This window comes from Eubalaena glacialis, chromosome 12 (assembly GCF_028564815.1).
Source record: "Eubalaena glacialis isolate mEubGla1 chromosome 12, mEubGla1.1.hap2.+ XY, whole genome shotgun sequence".
In the NCBI taxonomy this organism is placed as follows: Eukaryota; Metazoa; Chordata; class Mammalia; order Artiodactyla; family Balaenidae; genus Eubalaena; species Eubalaena glacialis.
Window position 1 is genome coordinate 72,699,013 of NC_083727.1, and position 24,413 is coordinate 72,723,425.

Below are 24,413 nucleotides of genomic sequence, written 5' to 3' on the forward strand. Positions count from 1 at the left end.
TCACCTGTGGAGGACAGACATCACCAAGTTTTTTCACAGATGCTGGCCTCTTCCTCACCAGTGAATTCCTTCTTGCCTTACTGAAGGGAATGTCCTAAGAATCCTCCTGGGGAGCAAAGTCAGATGCTAGGTTCTAGATATCACAGGTATCTAGTCTAACATTCCCATCTCTGTGAGCCTTCTGACATCTTCCTTAATACTCTGTCAAAGCAATTTCAGCATGTCTACCTCATTTTCCTATTGGCCATTATCACATTCAGGCTTCAAGGAAACATCCCAGCAGCAGACGAGGACCAACGCCAGGTGTTCTCACTAGAATGTTGAACCTCAAGGCATGAGTGAGTGTTCCCATGTCAATAAATCCTTATGCAGCCTTATTTTATTCTCCCTACCAGTTCAACACTCTCAAGATTCACTCCTACATGTGTTCCCCTGGTTCCTTTTAGTATATATAACATGGGACCTGCACTTTCTGTAAACCATTTCCTCCCAGAGCAAGGATTATATTTCTGTGCTCAGAAGATGTCTGAGACCTGACCTGATCACTGGCATGGAGATGGTGAGTGGTGGCAGGACTGGATCCTGAAGAGGACAAGTGTCATCTTGTGAGTTGCCTTCCTGATATGAGGGTCTCTAAGTCTTTGCAGGCTCTTCAGGCAATAGGAGGATGCTCTCTTTTAGCAAAGGGAATGGGACTGCTTCTGCCAGTGTGGAGAGTTCAGGGAAATCTGAGAATTCAAGATTCCCAGAATCATTTACCCAAATGTCTATATTCCTGGTTTCAGGATTTAACTGTTTTCAACCAGGGCCCTAACTCAGGACACCCAAAGAGGCTGTGTCTTCATTCTCCTTTGCACCTATGCAGCAGAAAATGATGATCTCCTCAAATGCTGATAGAGGCCCTTGGCATTTACCATGTGCCTTGAATCGATTTTGGCTGACCTGAGCCAGTCGTTTTCCTTATTTCAAAGAATTCAAAGAAATCAATAAAAATCCAGTCATCCTTATAATTACCACTGCCACCATACCATTCAAGTATAACAGAAAGTATATGAGTCAACCCTTCATTTTCCAGCTGTACCTATGCCCAATGAACCTCATATGATAATCATAGAGCTGTGTTCCAATGGTTATCACCACCCCATTTCCCATTAGCAGTGGGATCTTCATTGCCATCTGACTGTTGAGTTACTCAGTTCCTAAATCCCATCCTAATGGTCCATTTTCCAGGGCTAATCCTGATCTATCTATCTTTCCTAGTGTTTGCCTGAAAGCAGAACATGAGACAGAGCTCTGCATGAGAGTAATTTACTCAGGAATGGGTTGCCAAGTAGCAGTAGCCATGAACAAGGAGAATGACGTAGAGAAGGATGGAAAGCCAATACAAGAATGTGCTATCAAGTTGGTCTCTGTTGTGAACAACTGGTTCTGGATCACAGAGGACATTCTGATTAGTCTTATGAAATGAGTATCAACACTGTCCAGGGTCAATAAGGGGAATCGTTTGTTCATCAGCTCCAGCCCCCACTGATCAAGCTTGAGCCTGTAGAGGTTAAGTCCCCCACTTCTAAGTTGCAAATGTTGAGTGCTGAATGGTTACCCACAAGGATCAGAGAAGTCCCACGTATCAGAAAGCAAGCAGTCCGCACTGCAAGCTCCAGGCAGGCACACGGACAAGCTACACCTGTGTGTAGCTAGTGACAGCCTGAGTGGCAGTGGTCCCAGTAGCTGTGGCGAGAGTAAAAAACGAGGCCAAGAAGATCTGAGGCTACTACGAATGTGTGAATTAGTGGGAAGGAGGCCGAATTTGCAAAACGCTTCCTAGTAGGGATGGGTGGAGAAAGCTTCCTGGAGGAAATGGGGGCTAAATTGAAACTTAAACCACCTAAGGGATGAGTAGAAGTCAGCAAGGGTTGATAAAGAGGAGACAGGCCATTTTCAGTGAGAAAGAAGCTTTCTCCATCTTCTCAGAGGTTGAGGTGGCTTCTAATGTCTTCCAACCACACCCTACTTCTTCTACAATAGCAGTGGTCATACAGAATTGCAATTGTCCGATCACTTATCTGCTCCACTAGACCAAAGACTGTTAGGGCAGGGATTATGACTGTCTTCGCCCACGCAGCACATATTAGAAACAAAAGTATAAACTTAATTGAATTGTCTTGTAGATTGTAAAGATTAAGTGAAGTAATGCATGCACAGCTCCTAACAACTAAAGTGCTCAGTAAATAGTAGCTTTTAAAAATCTCTATTATTATTCGAATCTTTATCATAGGGCACAGTTCTGGCATGTACACATTTGTATCGCAATAAACACTTGCTGAAAGAAAAGTTCAGGCCGGACATGATGAGGTCCTTAACTATGTCTGCCACCAGCAACGCTTTCAACTGCTGTCGCTTTTACTTTTTGTATCCTAAATGCTGTCCTCTGAAACTCCAACGTGCGTTGTGTTCTTATTTTTTTAGAGGAAGGAATAGCAAAAATAAAATAAAAATCCAAGAAAGTAATTGTAAGATGCCGCTATAGAATGGGGGGAAAGGAGGGGTAATGGGGAACCATAGCGATGTTCTGATATGGGTAGGACTTGGGGTGTGTCTGTGTATTTTCAATTTCTTGTCCACTAGATGGTGGAACAGAGTCCCTATATTGGCAACAGAGTTCTTCAGCAAAGGTTACAGGTTCTCGCACAACGCCCACGCAGGGCTTTGCACGTGAAGGAAATCACCCAGTAAGTTAAACTTTTTCAAGGCTTCCGCTTGTAAAGCAGAAAGCTGAAACGACACGGGAGGCAAATATTAGGGAGAGGTGAGAAGGGAAGAGAAATGCGGAAAGACAAGGAGCAGGGGAGCTAAACTACATTGCCCAGGAAGCCACGGGCGCACCTGCCACACCCACCACGCCCGTTACGACGCTCGCGACCCTGTCGTCCATCCACCGCCCCAAGGAGCCCAGAGAAGGCCACGGAGTCTCCACTGGTGCAGCAGCAGCGGCGGCGGCTCCAACCCGCCAGATCATCCTGCTGAGCCACGACCACTCCACCCTGCGCTCGTAGAGCCGAAGAGACACTCACCGCTGCCCCTCTGCTCCCGCGAGCCACGTGACCAGCTCCGGTCATGTGACTCCAGAGCCTGGCAGCTGAAGTCAGTTACCCTGGCAACTGCTGGGCCCCCTCAGCCCGTCCGGGAAAGCGGGGAATTCAGAAGCAAAGGTAGGTGAGGCGTGCATACTTGCTTCCCACTCGGTTCAGCAGGGCCCAGGCTGTGCTCAGACCCGCTGCTCAGGGCTTTAGTTTCGGGTCACTCCCTTCCTCCACCCCGGCTCCGCTGCGGGCGCGTCTTTGTCTTCCCGCCGACTCCGGAACTCGCGCTTCCTGGGGCCTGGGACCCTCTGAGTGGGACCCGCATTTGACCCACAGTTTGGGACCAAGACCTTAACCGCCCACACACTGAACTGAACAGAAATGCAGATGAGGGGGAGGAGGTGTTACCGCGCAGGCTGAGCAAAGTATTGTCCAGATCTCCACACCTCCCGCCTCCACAAAAGGAAGCTGAGGTCGGAGCTGCCTCATGGAGTTACGGTCCAGAAGCTGGCGCAGATCCGAAGTTGGATTCTTTAGGGAGACTGGGGAGAGTTGAGCATTGCAAGTCACCGTTGCGTAGTTTTTGTTGACCTTCCCTCCATCCAAGAGAAACATAATTTGTTCTAATTTGCTCCATTAACTTTGTTTTAGGTAGATTCTGAGTCTTACGGTATTAATCCAGAAATTTGTATCTGGAAACGCCCCCATATCAGGAAACAGTCTATTTTTCAAAACTTTTTAATATGGATTGATAAATAACTAGCTGAATGATAAGATGGCACAAACTCTGTCCTGCGCTTTGCAAAAGGGAAACAGTCTTTTGTTGTTAAAAGTAAAACAGTTTTTACTTTTTAAAAGTTTCCTTGAGAAGCCCTGGTTTGTTTAAGGGATGTTAAATAACACACACACACACACACACACACACACACACACACACACACGCACACGCTAATATGCATAGATTTAGGAAATATTCTTGAGGCCACTTTTTAACAACTGGATGTTAAGAATGAAAATGTAATTCTCAACTCTAAGTCAAACTGTGAAAGCTGCTTTTCCAAGTCAGTTTTATTAATGAATTAGAAATCTCTTGTCCAGTTTACTGGTCAGTAATTGTGTGTATATGCTAAATCATAAGAGAAATGTCTGAAGTTCAAGTCTGACGGTTTTTATGATGTGATTTGGATTTCCTTAAAGGATGTTTATTATCTCTTGCCATTTAGTGTTTCCAGTGTTGTAAATACTTCGGAATGTTTACTTTGGGAAGGGAAAATTATTGATAATGGCCCACTATTCCAAAGAAGAGCTGGATGAAGAGTTTGAACAGTTCATGAAAGAGGTAAGTTTATATTTTTAAAAGCTATATTGTAAATTGTCCCACAAGAAACTCGTTCTTCTAGGATGCAATCAGCCTATCATCAAGCTCTGTCACCTGTTTCCAAAATATATCTATCATCCCTCTAGTTCTCTCCCTTTTCACTGCAACTTTCCTAATCCAGGACACCATCATCATCTCACTAGGCTACTGCAACAGTTCCCACGTACTGTCCAAGCATTCCTTCACCACACTGCTGCCAGCGTGGTTTGTCACATAAATCAGACTCTGTTACTTCCAATGGAAAACACTCTATTGGCCTCCCATCACATATAGAGTAAAATCCAGACTCCTTTCTGTGGCTTACAAAACCCTGGATGATTTTGCTCATGCCCACCTCACTGACTATACACTGCTCTTCCCTCTTTTCCATTCATGCCTTTTTTCTCCTCCAGACACGCCAAGCTCATTTCACATTAGGAGCTTTGTATTGTTCCCTCTGCCAATAATGCTGTCTGTTCCTCTATCCTTTACCTGGCTGGTGAAGATCTCTTTTTAAAATCACTACCTAAGAGAGGTTTTTTTCTGTTGATCCAGTAAAAAGGTAACTACCAAGTTCCTTCTTATACCATGTACTTAATTCTCCATATAGCTCTTAGAACCATTCATTATTTCACTTGTTTAGCTCTCTTTTCTGCCTCCCATAAGAATGAATGGTCTTTGACATGACAGCTGTATTTTTTTTTTATTGAAGTATAGTTCATGTACAATATTATATTAGTTCAAACAGTGATTCAATTTTTATAGATTATACTCCATTTAAAGTTATTATAAAATACTGGCTGTACTCCCTGTGCTGCATGATATATACTTGTAGCTTATTTATTTTATTCATAGTAGTTTGTGCATTTTAATCCCTACCCCTACCCCTATTTTGCCCCTCCTCCTTTCTCTCTTCCCACTGGTACCCACTAGTTTGTTGTCTATATCTGAGAGTCTGTTTTCTGCTTTGTTATATTCATTTGTTTTATTTTTTTAGATTCCACATATAAGTGATAACATACAGTATTTGTTCTTCTCTGACTTATTTCACTAAGCATAGTACCCTCCAGGTCCATCCATGTTGTTTCAAATGACAAAATTTCATTCTTTTTATGGTTGAGTAACATTCCATCATATCTGTATACCACACCTTCTTTATCCATTCATCTGTTGATGAACACTTCCATATCTTTGATAGTGTAAATAATGCTGCTATGAACATTGGGATGCATTTATCTTTTCGAATTAGTGTTTTTGTCTTCTTAGGATATACACCTAGGAGTGGAATCACTGGATCATATAGTAGTTCTGTTTTTAGTTTTTTGAGGAACCTCCATACTGTTTCCATAGTGGCTGTACCAATTTACATTCCCACTAATGTTGTACAAGGGTTCCCTTTTCTCTACATCCTCACCAGCATTTGCTATTTGTAGCCATTCTGACAGGTGTGAGGTGATACCTATTTGGGGTTTTGATTTGCATTTCCCTGATGATTAGCGATGTTGAGCATCTTTTCGTGTGCCTGTTGGCCATGTGTATATCTTGTGCCCATTTTTTAATCAGGTTGGCTTTTTGTTTTTTTTTTTTTGATATTGAGTTATATGAGATGTTTGGATATTAACCCCTTATTGGTCATATGATATGCAATTATTTTCTCCCGTACTATAGGTTCTTTTCATTTTATCAATGGTTTCCTTTACTGTGCAAAAGCTTTTAAGTTTGATTAGGTCCCATATGTTTATTTTTGCTTTTGTTTCCTTTGCCTTAGGAGACAGATCCAAAAAAATATTGCTACAATTTATGTCAGAGTGTTCTGCCTATGTTTTCTTCTAGGAGTTTTATGGTTTCAGGTTTTATACTTAGGTCTTTACTCCATTTTGAGTTTATTTTTCTATTGATATATGGTGTGCGAAAATGTTCTAATTTCATTCTTTTACATGTAGCTATCCAGTTTTCCCAGCACCACTTACTTCAATAAGAGACTGTCTTTTTTCCAATGTAAATTCTTGCCTTCTTTGTTGTAGATTAATTGACCATAAGTGCATGGGTTTATTTCTGGGCTCTCTGTTCTGTTCTGTTGATGGATGTGTCGGTTTTTGTGCCAGTACCACACTGTTGTGATTACTGCAGCTTCCTAGTATAGTCTGAAGTCAGGGAGCTTAATACCTTTAGCTTTGTTCTTTTTTGTCAACATTGCTTTGGCTTTTCAGGGTGTTTAGTTGTTCCGTATAAATTTTAGGATTATTTGTTCTAGTTCTGTGAAAAATGTCATACATGTTTTGATAGGTATTGCATTAAATCTGTAGCTTGCTTTGGGTAGCATGGACATTTTAACAATATCAATTCTTTCAATCCATGAACACGAGCTATCTTGCCATTTCATTGTATCATCCTCAGTTTCCTTCATCAATGTTTTATAGTTTTTAGACTATGAGTTTTTCACCTCCTTGATTAAGTTTATTCCTATGTATTTTATTCTTTTGGATATGATATTAAAAAGGATGGTTTTCTAACTCTTTCTGATAGTTCATTATTAGTGTATAGAAAAGCAACAGATTTCTGTATATTAATCTTGTATCCTACAAAGCTACTGAATCCATTTATTAATTCTGAGAGTTTTTTGGTGAAGACTTTAGGGTTTTCTATATGTAGTATCATGCCATCTGCAAATACTGACAGCTTTACATCTTCCCTTTCAATTTGGAAGCCTTTTATTTCTTTTCATGTCTGATTGCTCTGGCTAGGACTTCCAATACTTTATTAAATAGAAGTGGTGAGAGTGGGCATCCTTATCTTGTTCCTGATTTTAGAGGAAGAGCTTTCAGTTTTTCACCAATGAATATGATGTTAGCTGTGGGTTTGTCATAAATGACCTTTATTATGTTGTGATATGAGTTTAGATACCAACTTTGATGAGAGTTTTTGTCATGAATGGATATTGAATTTTGTCAAATGCTTTCTCTGTATTTATTGAGATGATCATGTGACTTGTTAATGTGGTGTATCATATTGATTGACTTGCAAATATTGAAACATCCTTGCATCCCTAGAGTAAGTCCTACTTGATCATGGTGTATGATTCTTTTTATATATTGTTGAATTCAGTTTGCTAATACTTTGTTGAGGATTTCTGCATCTATATTCATCAGAGATATCAGCCTGCAGTTTTCTTTTTTTGTAGTGTCTTTGTCTGTTTTTAATATCAGGATAATGGTGACCTTGTAGTATGAATTTGGGAGTGTCCTCTCTTCAGATTTTTGGAATAGGTTGAGAAGGATATTAGCTTTTTACATGTTTGGTGGAATTCCCCTGTGAAGCTATCCTGGACTTTTGTTTGCTGGAAGTTTCTGATTACTAATTCAATTATACTACTAGTGATTGGTCTGTTCAGATTGTCTGTGTCTTCCTGATTCAGTTTTGGAAGATTGTATGTTTTTAGAAATTAATCCATTTCTTAGGTTGTCCAATTTGTTGACATGTAACTGTTTGTAGTATTCTCTTACGATTTTATTATCTGTGATATTGGTTGTTAGTTCTCCTCTTTCTTTTTTATTTTGTTTGTTTGGGTCCTCTCTCTTTTTTCTTGATGAGCCCCTGGCTAAAGGCTTATCAGTTTTCTTAATTTTTGGGGGGACTTCCCTGGTGGAGCAGTGGATAAGACTCCACGCTCCCAATGCAGAGGGCCCGGGTTTGATCCCTGGTCAGGAAACTAGATACCACATGCATGCTGCAACTAGGAATTCACATGCCATAACTAGGGAGCCTTCATGCCGTGACTAAGGACTCTTGGTTTCATTGATCTTTTTTATTTATTTAATTTATTTATTTATTTTTTTTTATTCTATTTTATTTATTTCCTCTCTGGTATTTATTATTTCCTTTCTTCTGCTGACTTTGGACTTTGTTCTTCTTTTTCTAATTCCTTTAGATGGTAGGTTATGTTGTTTATTTGAGATTTTTCTTGTTTCTTAAAGTAGGCCTGTATCACTGTAAACATTCCTCTTAGAACTGCTTTTGCTACATCCCATAATTTTAGAAAGTTGTGTTTTTATTTTCATTTATCTTAAGGTATTTTCTGATTTCCTCTTAGATTTTGTCACTGACCCATTGTTCTTTTAGTAGCATGTCATTTAGTCTCCACGTTTGTGTCTTTCCCATTTTTCTTCCTATAATTGATATCTAGTTTATACCATGGTGATCGGAAAAAATGCTTGATATAATTTCTGTCCTCTGAAATTTGTTGAGACGTTTTTGTGTCCTAGAGTGTGGTCTGCCCTGGAGAATGTTCTGTGTGCACTTGAAAATAATGTGTATTCTGCTGGTTTTGGATGGAATATCCTGTAGATATCTATTAAGTCCATCTGGTTTAATTTGTCATTTAAGGCCAGTGTTTCCTTACTGATCTTCTGTCTGGATGATCTGTCCATTGATGTAAATTGGGTATTAACATTCCCTACTACTTTTGTATTATTGCCAATTTCTCCATTTATAGCTGTTAACATTTGCTTTATATATTTAGATGCTCCTATATTAGTTGCATATATTTTAATGAATGTTATATCCTCTTTTGTATTGATCCCTGTATCATTATACAATGCCCTATTTGCCTTTTGTTATAGACTTTGTTTTAAAGTCTGTTTTGTCTGATATGAGTATTGCTACCCCAGCTGTCTTGTTTCCATTTGCATGAAATAACTTCTTCTAACCCCTCACTTTCAGTCTGTGTGTGTCTTTATCTCTGAAGTGAGTCTCTTGTAAGCAGCATATAGATGGGTCTTGTTTTTTTTTTTTTTTTGAATTTTACTTATTTATTTATTTATTTATTTATGGCTGTGTTGGGTCTTCGTTTCTGTGCGAGGGCTTTCTCTAGTTGTGGCAAGTGGGGGCCACTCTTCATCGCAGTGCACGGGCCTCTCACTATCATGGCCTCTCTTGTTGCGGAGCACAGGCTCCAGACGCGCAGGCTCAATAATTGTGGCTTACAGGCTTAGTTGCTCCGTGGCATGTGGGATCTTCCCAGACCAGGGCTCGAACCCGTGTCCCCTGCATTGGCAGGCAGATTCTCAACCACTGCGCCACCAGGGAAGCCGGGTCTTGTTTTTTTGTCCAATCAGCCACCCTGTGTCTTTTGATTGGAGCATTTAGTCCATTCACATTTAAAGTAATTATTGATAGGTATGTTCTTACTGCCATTTTGTTACTTTTTTCTGGTTTTTGTACTTATTCTCTGTTCTTTTCTCCTTCTTTTTGTTTCTTCCCTTGTGGTTTGATGATTTTCTTTAGTGGTATGCTTGTGCTCCTTTCTCTCCAGTTTTTGTGTGTCCATTGTTGGGTTTTGATTTCTGGTTACCATGGGGTTCATATATGTTGATCTATGGTTATATCTACTTGTTTTAAACTGGTAGTCATTTAAGTTCAAACACATTCTAAAAGTTCTACATTTTTTTCTCCCCTCCCCAACATTTTGTGTTTTTGTGTCATATTTTACATCTTCATGTTTATCCCTTACCTTTTTATTATAGTTATAGCTGATTATGCAATTTTTGTCTTGAATCTTTGTACTAGCTTATTTAAGTGGTTGATCCACAGCCTTTACTATATATTTGTCATTATTAGAGGGGTTTTTATTTTCCTATACATGTCTACTTCTTGTTGTAGCATTTTCTTTTCCACTGAGAGAAGACCCTTTAACATTTCCTTTAGGGTCAATTTAGTATTGATGAACTCTTCTAGTCTTTGCTTGTCTGAGAAGTTTTTCATCTGTCCTTTAATTCCAAATTATAATCTTGCTGGGTAGAGTATCCTAGGTTTTAGGTTTTTCCCTTTTGCACCTTAAATATATCATGCCGTTCCCTTCTGGCCTGCAAAGTTTCTGCAGAAAAATCAGCTGATAGGTTTTGGGGGGTGGAGTTCACTTGTATGCGACTCTTTGTTTTTCTCTTGCTGCCTTTAGAATAATCTCTTTATCTTTAACTTTTAACATTTTAATAACACTTTAATTGTGATATGTCTTGGTATGGGTCTATTTGGGTTCATTTTATTTGGGACTCTCTGTGCCTTCTATACCTGGATATCTGATTACTTATTCAGGTTCAAGAAGTTTTCAGCCATAATTTCATCAAATAAATTTTCAACTCCTTTCTCTCTGACTTCTCCATCTGGGACACCTATAATATGAATGTTGGTACACTTGATGGTATCTCAGTGTTGCCTTAAATTGTTTTCATTTTTTAAATTTGTTTTTTTTTTCATGTCTGATTGGGTGATTTCCGTTATTCTGTCTTCCATATCACTTATGCATTCTTCTGTATCACCTAGTCTGCTGTTAATTCGTTCTAGTGTGTTTTTCATTACAGTTGTATTCTTCAGTTCTGGCTGGTTCTTTTATATTTTCTAGTTTCTTGTTAAAATTCTCACTGTGTTCATCTATTCCTTTTTCAGCATTCTTATTACTAATGCTTTGAACTTCTTACCTGGTAAATTATTTATCTCTGTTTCATTAGTTGTTTTTCTTGTTCCTTTGTTTGAAACAAATTCTTCTGTCTTCTCACTTTGTTTAACATTCTCTGTCTCTATGAAATTAAGTGAAACAGTTACCTATTCCCATCTTGAAGGGGTGCCCCTTTGTGGGAGTGTCCCTGTGCAGTCTGCATGTGCCTGGTGGCTTTGGTGGGAGAGCTGGATCTGACGTGAGCCTGAGTTGTGTCTTTCTCCAGGGTGTGCCAGCAGCCATCACTTTGGTAAGAGGTGGGACTGGAGATGAAGGGGCTCAAGGCAGAGTCAGGTGTGAGCCAGGGCTTCTCCTTGCTCAGTGGCCAACACCACCCTCTGAGGGGTGGGAGCGAGTCCCAAGGTGCTGGAGCAGAAACCCTGAGGGTTGGGTCCCAGCTGGTTCTGTTCCCTGTAAGCATGTACTCTTTCCTCTCCCAGCATTGTCACATTGTCATCTTTGCCCCAGAGAGGAGTAGTGCTGGAGCAGGAGGGGCTGGAGTAAGGGTTTGGCTTGGGCCAGGGCTTGTGCCAGGGTGGTCATAGGAAAGCAGCCAGAGTCCCGTGCACTTTCATTCTGCTTCCTCCACCTTGTTTCGGGAGTAAGGAAACATGTGCACACTCTTCACGAGCAGAGTCTTGGTTTCTTACAGCCCCACTGTCGGTCCCACTGATTTTATAACCAGCTATGGGGACTCATCTTCCCAGTGGCAGACCCCAGGGCTGTGGCCCTCAATATGTGGTTCTAGCCACCTACTCCCCAGAGTGGGTTTCCAAGCCTTTTAATCCCCTTCCTTTTCTGTGTCCCTTCCCTGGGAAACAGGTCCTGACCTGATCACTTTTCTTCCCTTCCTATCCGATTCCATATGGGTCTTTCTTACAGCTTGTTCCACTTAACGTAACAATTTCAAGGTTCATTTATGTTGTCATATCTATCAGTACCTCATTCCTTTTTTATAGCTGAATAATATTCCATTGGATGGATTTGCCACATTTTGTTTACCTACTTATCAGCTGATGGACATTTGAGTTCTTTGCACTTTTTAGCAATTATGAATAATGCTGCTATGACAATTGTATATAAGTTTTTGTGTGGTTGTATGTTTTCACTTGTGTGTATACCTAGGAGTGGGAATGCTGGGTCATATGGTAGCTCTATGTTTAACCTTTGGAGGAACTGCTGGACTGTTTCCTCAATGGCTGTGCCATTTTACTCTCACCAGAAGTGTATTAGTAATATTAGGGTTCCAGTTTCTCCATATCCTCACGAGCACTGTTGTTAACTGGGGGGCCAGCTGTTTTGTTTTGTTTCGTTTTTAATGATAGTAGCCTAGAAAGCAGTGTGGAAGATTGTCAGAAGTGAGAATACCTACTGTGTATTAGACAGTAGGATGGGCATTCTCTGTTTCTTTGCTGATCTTTGCCACAGCCCTGCAAGGTCAGTGTCGCCATGCTTGTTTTATATATGTATAAACTGAAAAGAGACGTAATTTTCCCTAAGCAACAGAACTAGCTTATTTTGAAGTTAAAAGTTTGAACTCAGATCTGTCTGGCTCCAAAAACCTATAGTCCTTCTTTCACACTTTTACGTAGCCATGGGTTTAGGAGGAAAAAACTGAATCTGAGGCACATTGTCAGAGTTTGGTAAACAGCGAGAGATAGAAAGGAGAGAGAAATGGAACATTTCAGGGTGACAGTGAAGTATAAGACTGTGTGGAAGGTGATGCAACTAAAATTCAGATGGAGTAAAGAATACTTTTTCTTTTCTCCTCCCCTCATCCTGCCTGGTGGTCAAGGAAGACAGTGAGTTCTTTTTGAAGATTTAAAAATGGCATTCTTACAAGTCATTGGGATAGAGTTGTTTGGTTGGCAGGTGGAAATGTGTGTGTAGTCATCTCAGAAGTTTAAGAAGTGCCCCAGGTACCAATGTCCTAGTTGGGGGACCATATAGAGTATTTGAAAGTGGACAGGCCTTAGTTAGAGAAACCCAAGTTTGAATCCCAGCTCTGTATCACTTACTGATAGTCGCAACCTGGGCAAGTTGCTTAACTTCTCTGAGCTTACTTCCCCATCAGTAAATCTCTGCTGGATTATTTAAAGACTGAAATAACCTGAGTATAGATCCTGACATAGAACAGGCAAGTAATTAATAAACGTTGGTTTCTTCTCCAGAAAAAGTGTGTAGAATAAGGATAAAAAGGACCAAGAGCAGAGTCCTGGGGAAGTCTCGTGTTAAAGAAAAGGGCAAAAGGACCAAGAGCTATCAGAGTTGGTTAGGAAAGGTCACAGAGGTGAAGTATAACCTGGAGGAGGTGGTGCTATGAGGTCAAAGGGAGAGATTTTCAGGAAGTGAGAGTTGGTCACCATGTCAAACTCCATGGTATGATCAGGGAGATGACTGACAGTCATCCTTTATTTGTGGCATGTAGGCGGCCTGTGGTGACTAAGGAGAGCTGTTTTGGATGGGGACCAGATTTTAAGGGGTTTAACAGTGACCTGGAGAAGTTAGAATGTACATAAAGGAAAGGTGATAGGTAGAATGAAAGGGAGGTAGGAGTAAGGAACTTTGCCTGTTTGCTTTGTTTTGTTTGTTTGTTTTCGTTTTTTTAAGTAGGGTAGACTTGAGTGTCCATTCTTATACTATACAATTATGCCAGGTGCTGTGCTAGGCCGTGGGGATGCAGTGACGGGCAAGTTTATAACCTGAGGGAAGGAGGGCAAGGAGATTGAGGAGGGAGTGCGGTGCAGAGATGCATTAGGATAACCCAGCAAACGAGAACTTGATGAGGCGGCAGGTGGCCCCTCTGTGGGTTCCTCTGGGGGTGGAGGAAAGAATTGCTCTTCTGAGAGAGGAAAGCAGTGTCTTAACGGGTGAGTTTAGTGGTGGAATGAGGGGAAGGAGAAGGAGGGTGGTTTTTGACCTAAGGTTTTTATTTTCTCTGTGAAGAGAGAGCCCAAGTTATTGGCTGAGAGGGGGCTAGATCGGGGTTAGAGTAGGGGTTTAGGATTGTAGTAAGATTTTGAACCTGAAGAGTAGAAAAGGACAAATAAAAGTTTATTAAAGTTTATTAATCATTGTGACAAATGGGAATTTCTCTGGTAAACACCTCACACTCAGTTCTTCCTGGTCTTAGAATTTTGTGTTCTTCTAGAGTGATGCTAGGTGATTTTGCTCAATCATTATTTATTCTTAGATCCGAGATAATGTCTAAAAAAGGATTATATCCTTGTATTCCTTCCTGATTAGGTTTCTTTATCAAGTTTTTTATTTCTTTGTTATTATTGTTGATGTTTTTCTCCTTGGTTCATCTGCTTGTTTAATTCTGGGTATGAAATCGATATTCAGAGATGTATTCTTGATGTTTAAGTTATTTTGACCCCATAAGTCTAGAAATATATGAATTGATACATAATTGCTGAGAATGTTTAGGTGATAACTGAAATATCAGAGAACGAAGAAACATTTTCAGTGATAAATCTGGGATTCTTGAATTTAAAATTCACTAGCTTACATCTGATTTAGCTTTCAGATGATTCTTTTGAAAATTCAAATAAAACACCAAGACAACCTAAAGAAGTGAAGAAGAATGATACAATGCCATGGTGGATAACTGAAGATGAATTTGAAGATGGTGGTAAATATTGCTGATTTTTAATTTCAAATTATTTGACCACAGGGGGGCAGTCAAGACTTTTAATTCTGGATTTTCTTACCATGCTTTTAATAAATATATAAGGAAAATAATACTAATAGTGTGAATTTTTGAAGTTTGACTTGATGTTCATATTACTTAACTTTATGATATATTTCTTATATAATAGTGAATCTATGTTTCTGCATTATCAGATTATTTTACATTGAAATAATTTATCATTACTCAATTTAAGATGGTGAATAATATTAGGTGTATTTATATATTATCATGTTTAATGGTAAATTGATTTAAAGTGATTTAATAAAATATTCTGACTATGTATTAATGTCACTGCATTGGGAAGATTTTAACAAATCTATAGATTTTGGTATTGCTCTCTGTTAATAATTTTATTACCTTAATGGTAAATAACTCATTATTGATCCTGTCTAGCACATGCGTATATCTTTTTTGGAACTGTTCCTACTCACATCTTTACAAATAGAAAATTACTCTCTGGGTGTTTTCTTCAGTATAGCTACTATATATGATACTGCTGTATTCGCAAGGATCCTCAGATTACCTCTATTAAGTACCTATGTTCACACTATTTGTGTATCACTAAGCACCATTTTATGAACTGATAGGATTTCTATATCTCTTCTTTTTCCTTGTGCTCCTTGACCCTCAGCAGTAAATAATAAATGTGTTTAATAAATAAATGTTACTGTGAATTTGATAGTCACTTCTCTGTTCTTCTTAACACTTTACAGTAAGGAATTGCCTTATTGAAAAGTTCAGTGTGTTTTCATAAATCCATAAACCATGCACAGTGCTAAAGTTTGCATGTGAAGAATTCTTTTTTAGAATCTTTCCCCCTATTGATGCTTGAAAAAGATATTATATGATTAAGTGCTATTGAAATAATTGACAATGATTTGTGACTTATTTAGCATTAAAATCTTTTTCTAGAAAGTAATGAATCAGAGATGGAGTATGCAAACTCACCCGAAAGGGAAAGAATAGGTCCTAGACCAACACTTGAATGTAACCTGACTAAAGATACTAAATTTTTTTAAAAGAATGTATCAATCAGAGTGGATTTGATTAGTAAAGGATGCAGAGGATACTTAGGAAGGAGACTTTGACAGTGTCCATTTACACATAGGGGGAGAAGGTTTCTCTGCCCAAGGGTATAACCTGGTCCCTGGTTCAGTCACAAACATTTATTGAGTTCATGTTATGTTCTGAGTACTTGGCACTAGTATGCAAAGACAAAATATGATTCCTGCCATCAAGAGTGTAGAAGCTTCTAAGGGAGAATTGAACACCCCTTTTGAGAGGAGTGCATTCCCAATCTTACATAGACGCCATTAAACATCAACATTGAGCTACTTCAACCTTATAATTCTGCTTTCTCTTTCAGTTGCCGTAAGGACAAAATGTTCTGCCTAGTTAGTGAAACCGTCTAATTCTCCTACTGGTTATACTCTTCATTATAAATAACTGAATTGGATCTTGGTTTCAGTTGTATTAGTCTCTCATGAGGTTGGTTAGTGTGGGTCACATCCCTGAGTCCATCTTCAGAGCTGGGCTGAGACCCTGGACAGATGCCCCGACGGCACCCTGACCTTGGCGTGTACGTTTTCATTTGAAGTGCCTATAGATGTATCTCCTGATTTTCTCCAGCTGTGTGGAAGTTATTATTGGATCAGTTAAAACCATTATTCACACAGAGCCATAAAATAATTTGATTCTAAAGCCTTTCCAATAGGATGCTAAGTAGGAAATTGAAGTCACAATTTGTAACTTCTCAATAAGGCTTCCTTCTAAGTAAAAGTGGTATTTTTCTAATCTTATTATTTGTATTATATAGTTACTTTTTTCCATATATCAGTTTTTTACAACAAATATATACTGCTAGGGTAAAGAAATTTTGATATTGTATAACTTTTCCAGTGTTTTCTAGTGCTTTTAGAATGAAGAGCAAAACCCTACCCCCAGCCTATGAAGACGAGCATGGTCTGACCATTGACTCCTGCCCTGGGATTACTTCCCCAAGTGGCGTGGTATACTGTATTAAGTACTTGTGCATCAAAATAATTTTTAAAAAATCTCGTCTCATTATGCAAGTTTTTGAAATATTCCACTTAATAAGATGCACTGCAATCAAATAGAATTGTAATTTTTGTTTTGTGAATTTTTGGTCTGATGGATTTTTATTTCATAGACCAGATTTGTTTCATAGCTACTGTCTACTAGTATAACTAATATAACAGTATAACTAGTCTAAGCTAGTATAACAGTACTACTGTGTTGGCATAGTAGTCAAAACAAACAATTCTCTTAACATAAATATCCAACTATATTAAATCCCATCCCAGGACTACTTGGAACAAATGTAAGCTATTTGAAAACAAAGAAGACTCCTCAGCCTATTATGGAAACAGAAGAGGAATCTGCTGAAAGGATTCAATTTCTTAAGAGCAGTGGAACCTCTATCTTAAGTGTTAACAGCTTAGAGGCCAATGGTAAGAATTGTGATGGATGTGAGTTGACAGGTTAATTACTATGCTTATAATCAGGATTTTTAGAAAAGTTAACTCATAACTATCTTGGAGCCTCCTTTACTGAAGCGTGTAGACAGATTTAATATCTTCCTAGAAGGTTTAGAATTATACCTCTGGAGAAGCTTCATAGCCTTACATATTATAATGAATATAAAGCTATATTTGAGTAAGAGATTAAGTGAAGTACGTTTCAAATTTTTTGAAGTCTTAACTATGTAATGTCAATAAATGCATCATTAAAATTAATTTTTTCAAAATTCTATGTGTTAATGAAATATATTTGTGCTTTCCATTTAGAGATAGTAGTTCCTGAGCTCAATCATAGCGTTCTTGGATTGGGATTGGACACATTAGAAGAGCAAGAGGAAAAAGAGCAATTTTTTGCCAGGCTTGAGAAAGGCTTCACATCTTCCATTGATTACTCAAGATTAAATAAAGAATTGGATTCTAATGACTCCACACATTTTAAAGCTTTACATAGGTAATGTAAATACAATATAAACTAATCATTGAGTGATTTTTGTGTCTTTCTGTATTTTTGAAAGGCTGGTAGATGCATGGAATTGAAGGGGTAAACATATATAACAGGCAAAATTTAAATCTTATTTTTAATTCTGTTTTCTCTTCATTATTTCGGTCAGGGGTAACGTGTGTGTGTGTAGAATATGATTTATATATACATATATATATGTACATATATGGGCTGGAAAATGTTGATGTGTATTTGAGAGCCTCTAGAGATCTGAAATTTCATGCATGAGGTACTTTTGAAATGAATAGCACATTGCCAAATAGACCTAACTAGGAAGGTAATTTGTTAAGTGATTTTCCAGAGATAAGGTCAATAAGAGAGTCAGTAAGAGAGTTTGTGTCCTACCTTTGTGTATGGTTGACCCTAATGATTATTAGGAGACCTCATTTATCCTGGAAATTCTACTAGTTGACTGAACGGGTGCCTTGTAAGTGCCGTAGACCTTTGGCATTCTCAAGACTTCTGTGAAACCTGATATCTTTAATTTCCTCAGTTTCAGTTTTCCATTTAATTTTTTAAATCATAAATGGAAGCCAGATTACAATTTTAAGATTTTAAGAACACCAAACTATATTTAAATTAAGGGTCAGGAGACTCATAGCCTCTGGTCATTAGAGTGCCTGGTCTCCTCAAGATGCTTATTTTCTTAGACAGTGGACAAAGCAGTGACCCTTACGAACTGAACAAGTCAGCCTGCCAGTTTTATGAATGCTGACAATAGACACAAGATTCCTGGGTCAGAAACAAAAGGACTTTATTTCTCATCACAAAAGCAGGACCTGAGGGTCATGTTTATTTGCCTTAGTTTCCCACGCCCCACAAGGTTCACGGGGTCCATGATGGCTGTTTGCCAGTGCAATGGGTTGCCTTACAGGAGAGGGTCACTGAGCTTGGGGAATCTTTGCTTTAGAGTAAGCGGAAACAAGCCTGCTTTGGGGGCAGAAACATTGCCTCGTCTCTCAAAGTTGCTCACTGCACACAACCCTGAGAAATGACCTAGGAAGGAGGGTCTGTGCCTTGCGTTCTTGGCATACCCAGCAAGAACACCTAGGGACCCTCAGGGCCCATGGTGGTTGCCTGTCCTAACAGTGACACAGCTTAAACATACACAGGTTTGCTGGCCACAAGTTTTTGCCCCTTTGCAATATTTCTTAACATTTCGTTGTTCTTAATGATATTCTTAACTACTGATATTTCTACGCAAGAACAACCTAGTCAGAGTGCAGTAGCGTATTGAGTATGCAGTGGTATTTTCTGCTACTGTTATTAGAGTTTATAGTTTCTTGGATCTGCTAATAATCTCACTAAAGACATGGTTGGGGGACTGAAAAAGGTAGAACTGATTCTTTGGTTTGAAGGAAGGCAGTATATGAACTAATATATCCGATATAATTAAACGTAGCTCTCTTGTCACCTTGCTGAGTATTTACTGGTTCAAGGCTCTCTTTCAGCTTCCATTTCAGGATGAAATTGCTTATTAGCATGTAAATGCTGATTCTGGCAGTTTTTTTCTGGTCTCCACATAGACTTCACTGATTTTTACAGCTTGTGGTCAGTTCCTAATCTTTAGCGTAGAAAGGCTGGCTGGGCCCTGAGACATGTAAATGCACATATTTATGTATAAAGTTGTGTATATTTGTGTATAAAATTAAGAAAATGGCATTTTTTCCCCTTTGTATTACTTTGGCAGCTACAATTAGTCTTAGATCCTTTATTTTCAAAACATTTCCCTCATAGCTTCCCAATTTTTAGCTTTTGCTAGAACAAAAGTACTTGAGAAGAAATATGTAATGTTAGAGGTTTTTAAAAAATATACACAAGGGCTTCCCTGGTGGCGCAGTGGTTGAGAATCTGCCTGCCAATGCAGGGGACACGGGTTCGAGCCCTGGTCTGGGAAGATCCCACATGCTGCAGAGCAACTAGGCCCGTGAGCCACAACTACTGAGCCTGCGCATCTGGAGCCTGTGCTCCGCAACAAGAGAGGCCGCGATAGTGAGAGGCCCGCGCACCGTGATGAAGAGTGGCCCCCACTTGCCACAACTAGAGAAAGCCCTCGCAAAAAAAAAAAAAAAAAAAAAATACACAAAATATTGCATGGTAATGTATTATTAACATGTAGTACTAAACTAAGTAAATATTTTTCCAGTAATCAAGCTAATGTGGAACTGACTGAAGATAAACATGAGGATGAATCAAAACATGAAGAACTGGCAGGTAATTTCATTGGTTCTAAAATTTACAGTATTTGAAAAGATAATATAGCTTTTAATAAAGACATTGATAAGAGAAGAATAAAAGGAAAATCATATTATCTTGGAAAGAGCTTGAACAGGTAGAGTGAGTTGCCTACAGCACAGTTGGAGCTACTAAGAAATTGTTGTAAGTGCAGGACTGCTTCGTTTGTTTGGAGTGGGTAGTGGACCCGTTTGGAAGACAGAAAAAGTACTTTTGTGCTAGGACCAGGGGAATGTGTGCAGTCAGGACAAATACCTCCAAAGCATGGTGAGGGAGGTGTGTCTTTTTCCATCTTTTGACTTTTAGTGTGTCTGTGTTTATTTTAAATGGCTTTCTTTTGGTAGCATATAGCTGAGTGTTGCTTTTATATCCAATCTGACAATCTCAGACTTTTAATTGAAGTTTCTACCCTTTGCAAAAATATATTAATTGGTATGGTTATTTACTGTTTTGCCATTTGTTTTTTTAATCTTCCCATCTTTTTTTGGTTATTGCTTTTGTGCTACATTTTATTGGATTGAGTATTTATACCATTCCATCTTAACCCTTCTTTTGGCTTGTTAGTTGTACTTCTTTGCTGTATTTTTTTTGTAGTTGCCCTGTGATTCACAATATGCATCTTTATCTTATTAGAGTCTACTTTCAAATAACATTATACCACATTACATGAATCTTAACAGTAAACTCCCCCCAACCTTTTTGCTATTTTTGGCATACATTTTTCTTCTGCATATCTTAAAAACCCCACAATGCAGCAGTATTATTATTATTATCATTATTATTATTGCTTTTAACAATCTGTTATCATTTTAAAAAATTTTTAAGGAAGGTAAAAAAAATTCATACATATGTAAAAATTTATATTTATCCATGTATTTACCATTCCCAATGACTTGTATTTCTTTGCATAGATTTGAGTTTCTTTTTTTTTTAACTTTTTATTTTGAAATGAATTTTAAAAGTTTATTTTAAAATTAAGATATAATCGATATATATAACATTATATTAATTTCAGGTGTACAACATAATGATTCAATATCTATACATTGTGAAATGAGCACCATAATAAGTCTAGTTAACATGTGTCACCTTACATAATTACAAAAAATTATTTTTTCTTGTGATGAGAACTTCTAAGACCTCTTCTCTTAGCAACTTTCAAATAGTTGCTATCTAGTATTACTTTGAGTTTCTATCTAGTATTATTTTTGTTCAGCATGAAAAACCTCCTTAACTTTTCTTGCAGTGCAGGTCTACTAGGAATAATTTCTCTGAGGTTTTGTTTATCTGAAAGTATATTTTACCTTTGTTTTTGAAGAACACTTTTGCTTGATATAAAATTGTAGGTAGTTTTTATTTCTTTGAGCACTTTAATGATTTCATTCTATTGTCCTCTGACATTATTTCTCATGAGCAGTCAGTGGTAATTCCTGTTATTGTGATTTTGTATATATGTTGTCTTCTTTTCCCTCTGTTTTCAAATTTTTCTCTTTAGGCCAGTTTTGCGGCAATTTGATGAGGATGATCTTGGTGTGCTTTTGTTGTATTTATCCTGTTTGGAGCTGGTTCGGCATCAATTGATCTGTGAATTTATAGTTTCCATCAAAGTCAAAAAATGTTTTTGCCATTAATTATTCAAATATCATTTCTGCCACCCCTTGCTTTCTGATCCTAATTACAAGTATGTTAGAAAGTTATATTTTGTCACACAGGTCACTAAGACTATTTCATTTTTTAAACCTTTTTTTCTTCTCTGCTTCAGTTTTTATTGCAGTGTCTTCAAGTTCACTGATTTTTTTCTTCTTTTCTTTAATGTTTTGTTAATTCATTGAATGATTCTTTTTTTCTTTTACTCTAGAAGTTTCTTTTGGATTTGTTTTTTCATCTCTTTAGTATGTTTCCAAGTCCCCAACATTGAGCATATCCTGCTGATCCCACTATTTGTTCATTTCTGGGTCTTTTTCTGTTGGCTGCTTCTTCTCCTAGTTGTGGTCACTTTTTCCTCCTTGTAATTCTAGTAATTTTTTAACTGAGTGTTGAATATATTATAGATTTTTTATATTGTTGAGTGTCTGGATCTTGTTTTCTTCTTTTAAGGAGTATTGAGCTTTGTTCTGGCAGATAGCTTGATCCTTTCAAGCCTTTTCTTCTGCTTTGTTAGGAGACGTCAAGAAGAGCCTTACTTAGTCTAGCAGAGTTTGACCCTGCTACTCATGCACAGCCCTCCTGAGATTTCCACTGAATGCCCCTACTGAACAATGAGGATTTTTTTCCACTTAAGCTGGTTAGAGCTTCAGAATCTCCTTACCCTGTGTGAACTCTGGGAATTGTCTGTCTAGCCTGCAGCTTCCCAGTCATTCTCTGTTCCAGCTGCACATACATGACTCAGTATTCAGGAAAGACTCCAGGAAAGATTCAGAAATCTACTCCATGTAGATTTCTAGTGCTCTATTTCTACATCAGTACCTTCTCTCTTTATCACTGCCCTGCAGCTTCTAATCACCTTGTCTTTTCTGTACTCTTATCTCTGTATCCTTAACACAGTGAGACCGTCCTGATCTCCCCCTCCCTGCTCAGCGCTCCAGGATGTACATACCTTCTAGTGAACGTAGGGCTCAGCTCACTTGTTATCTTTCTTGGGAATCATATTTTTGTGCTGTCGATTGTCCAGTGTCTGAAAACAATTGTTTCATATATTTTGGCCATTTTACTCATTATTTACAAAGTCCTTGATATCCAAGATGGTAGAGGAGAAAGTCCTCTAGATTCCATCATACTTAAATTAAAATTCGCAGCCAAATTTCCCAACAGAGAATGAAAAATGTCTCTAAAATGTATCTTTTAGATCTTTTACATTGAGGATTGTTTACCTATTTTCTATTTATGCAAATAATATTTTCAAAGTTACAAGGGTATGGAATATAATAATAGAAACATATAACATGTGTAACATCTTCCTGTCAAAAGGTCAGAACAATAAAAATTAATATTCTCATTGTTTTCCAAACAGTATGAAAGAGCTGGATATTATTGTCTCTGATATTTTTCATATGAGAACCACCTTTTCAATTGGGTTTTATTCTTTCATTTTTATATAAACTTAATTTCCCTTGGTGTTTCTTTCAGAAATCTCTGATACGCTGTTTTCCTTCCTGTTATTTCTTGTCGTGTCTGTCTCATTTCTCTCTGTGACTACCAGTAGCATTTCCTTCTTGCTTCAAACCTAGCTTAATCATGACAAATTCCTGAGGAGGAGGTTGGTCTTTTATATGTTGGACAATAGTGTTTGCCTACAGACTATTCAGTTAGTAAGTGCAACTAACAAAATGTAGTTTTGAAAAATGCACATTAGATTAGCACTTTTCTTAATCAGAAATAATATTTGTCTTTATTAACTTTCAATTCAGATTAAGTGCAACACAAGCTATAATAATACTAACAAAGATAATTACTACTGCTAACATAATGGCTAACACTAATATATAGTATATATTATATAACACTTTAACTCTTAATCTTCTCAGCAACCCTCTGAAATAAATACTATTATCATCCCTACTTTACAGATGGGAAAAATGAGGCAAAGAGGGTTTGTGACCTGCTTTTGGTTCTACAGCTGAAAACAGTAGAACCAGGAATTGAGTCCAAGTCTTCTGGCTCCTGGTCATGCTCTAAGCACTATGCCACACTACCCAAACTGTTTCTTATACTACTTCTTTGCAGTGACACAAACGCTGCATCCCCCTCCATTGATTTCAGATAGTTCCCAAATCCCAAGTAGTTGTCTGAGTTCATTGTCATACCCTCCCTTATCTCCTCTCTCCTTGTTTATCATCTTTACTTAAGAAAGACTAATCACTGAGGTACTTAAAATTCAGTGATTCCCACTAGAATATTAGGATCTTAATCATCTGATATTGGTCCTAGCATCTAAAATTTGTCTAATACAAGGTAATTTCTCAGTAACTGTTTTGTGAATTGAATTATGTCTACTGATATTTAGAAAATCCCAGGCAGTGTTCTTTCTCATATAGAAGAGAAGGAAAGGTGTGCTTCTCGTCCTCAGAATGTAGATATTGATGTAGTTAACCAGCTCACCTAGCTTATCTACCTAAGTCACAATACCCATGCTGTTCCACCATTGTATTCCTTATGAACTAACATGGAGATGTTTCTGTAAGTAGATCTCACTGAAAGCATCTCTATTTAACTTAATTATTTTCAGACTTCCATTATTAATCACATTCAAGTTGTCCCCTCTCTTCTAAGAGAAGACTGAAGGACGGCCATTCCAGAAGCAGACTCTCTTGTACCTCGTGCAGTCTTTCTCCCATCAGGCCATCCTGTCTCTGAATGTGATCTGACTTTTGAAATACAAATAAGATTATGAATGATCAGTTCCACTCTGAAAAGGCCATTCCTGTTCTATAGCCCACAAATCTCAGTCAGTCCTTCGATTTAAGGGCTGTAAACAACGAATTAAAAATTGATGAAGAGATCCTGGCCAGATAGTCC

At 38.1% G+C, this 24,413-nt stretch overlaps 1 protein-coding gene across 2 annotated transcripts in view; it reads left to right on the forward strand.

Annotated features, from left to right (window-relative positions):
- The first annotated feature begins 2,950 nt into the window (after positions 1–2,950).
- Positions 2,951–24,413, forward strand: part of CEP162 (centrosomal protein 162) — a 94,234-nt gene continuing 72,771 nt past the window's right edge. Inside the window, exons 1-6 of one of the 2 annotated variants that reach the window (XM_061206869.1) lie at positions 2,951–3,209; positions 4,304–4,419; positions 14,450–14,561; positions 16,946–17,092; positions 17,429–17,612; positions 19,810–19,877. In XM_061206869.1, the coding sequence (XP_061062852.1) occupies positions 4,363–4,419; positions 14,450–14,561; positions 16,946–17,092; positions 17,429–17,612; positions 19,810–19,877 (568 nt within the window). In that variant the 5' untranslated portion in view covers positions 2,951–3,209; positions 4,304–4,362. Of the gene's footprint in view, positions 3,210–4,303; positions 4,420–14,449; positions 14,562–16,945; positions 17,093–17,428; positions 17,613–19,809; positions 19,878–24,413 lie in introns of those variants that run through there. The other variant, XM_061206870.1, reaches the window with a different exon arrangement.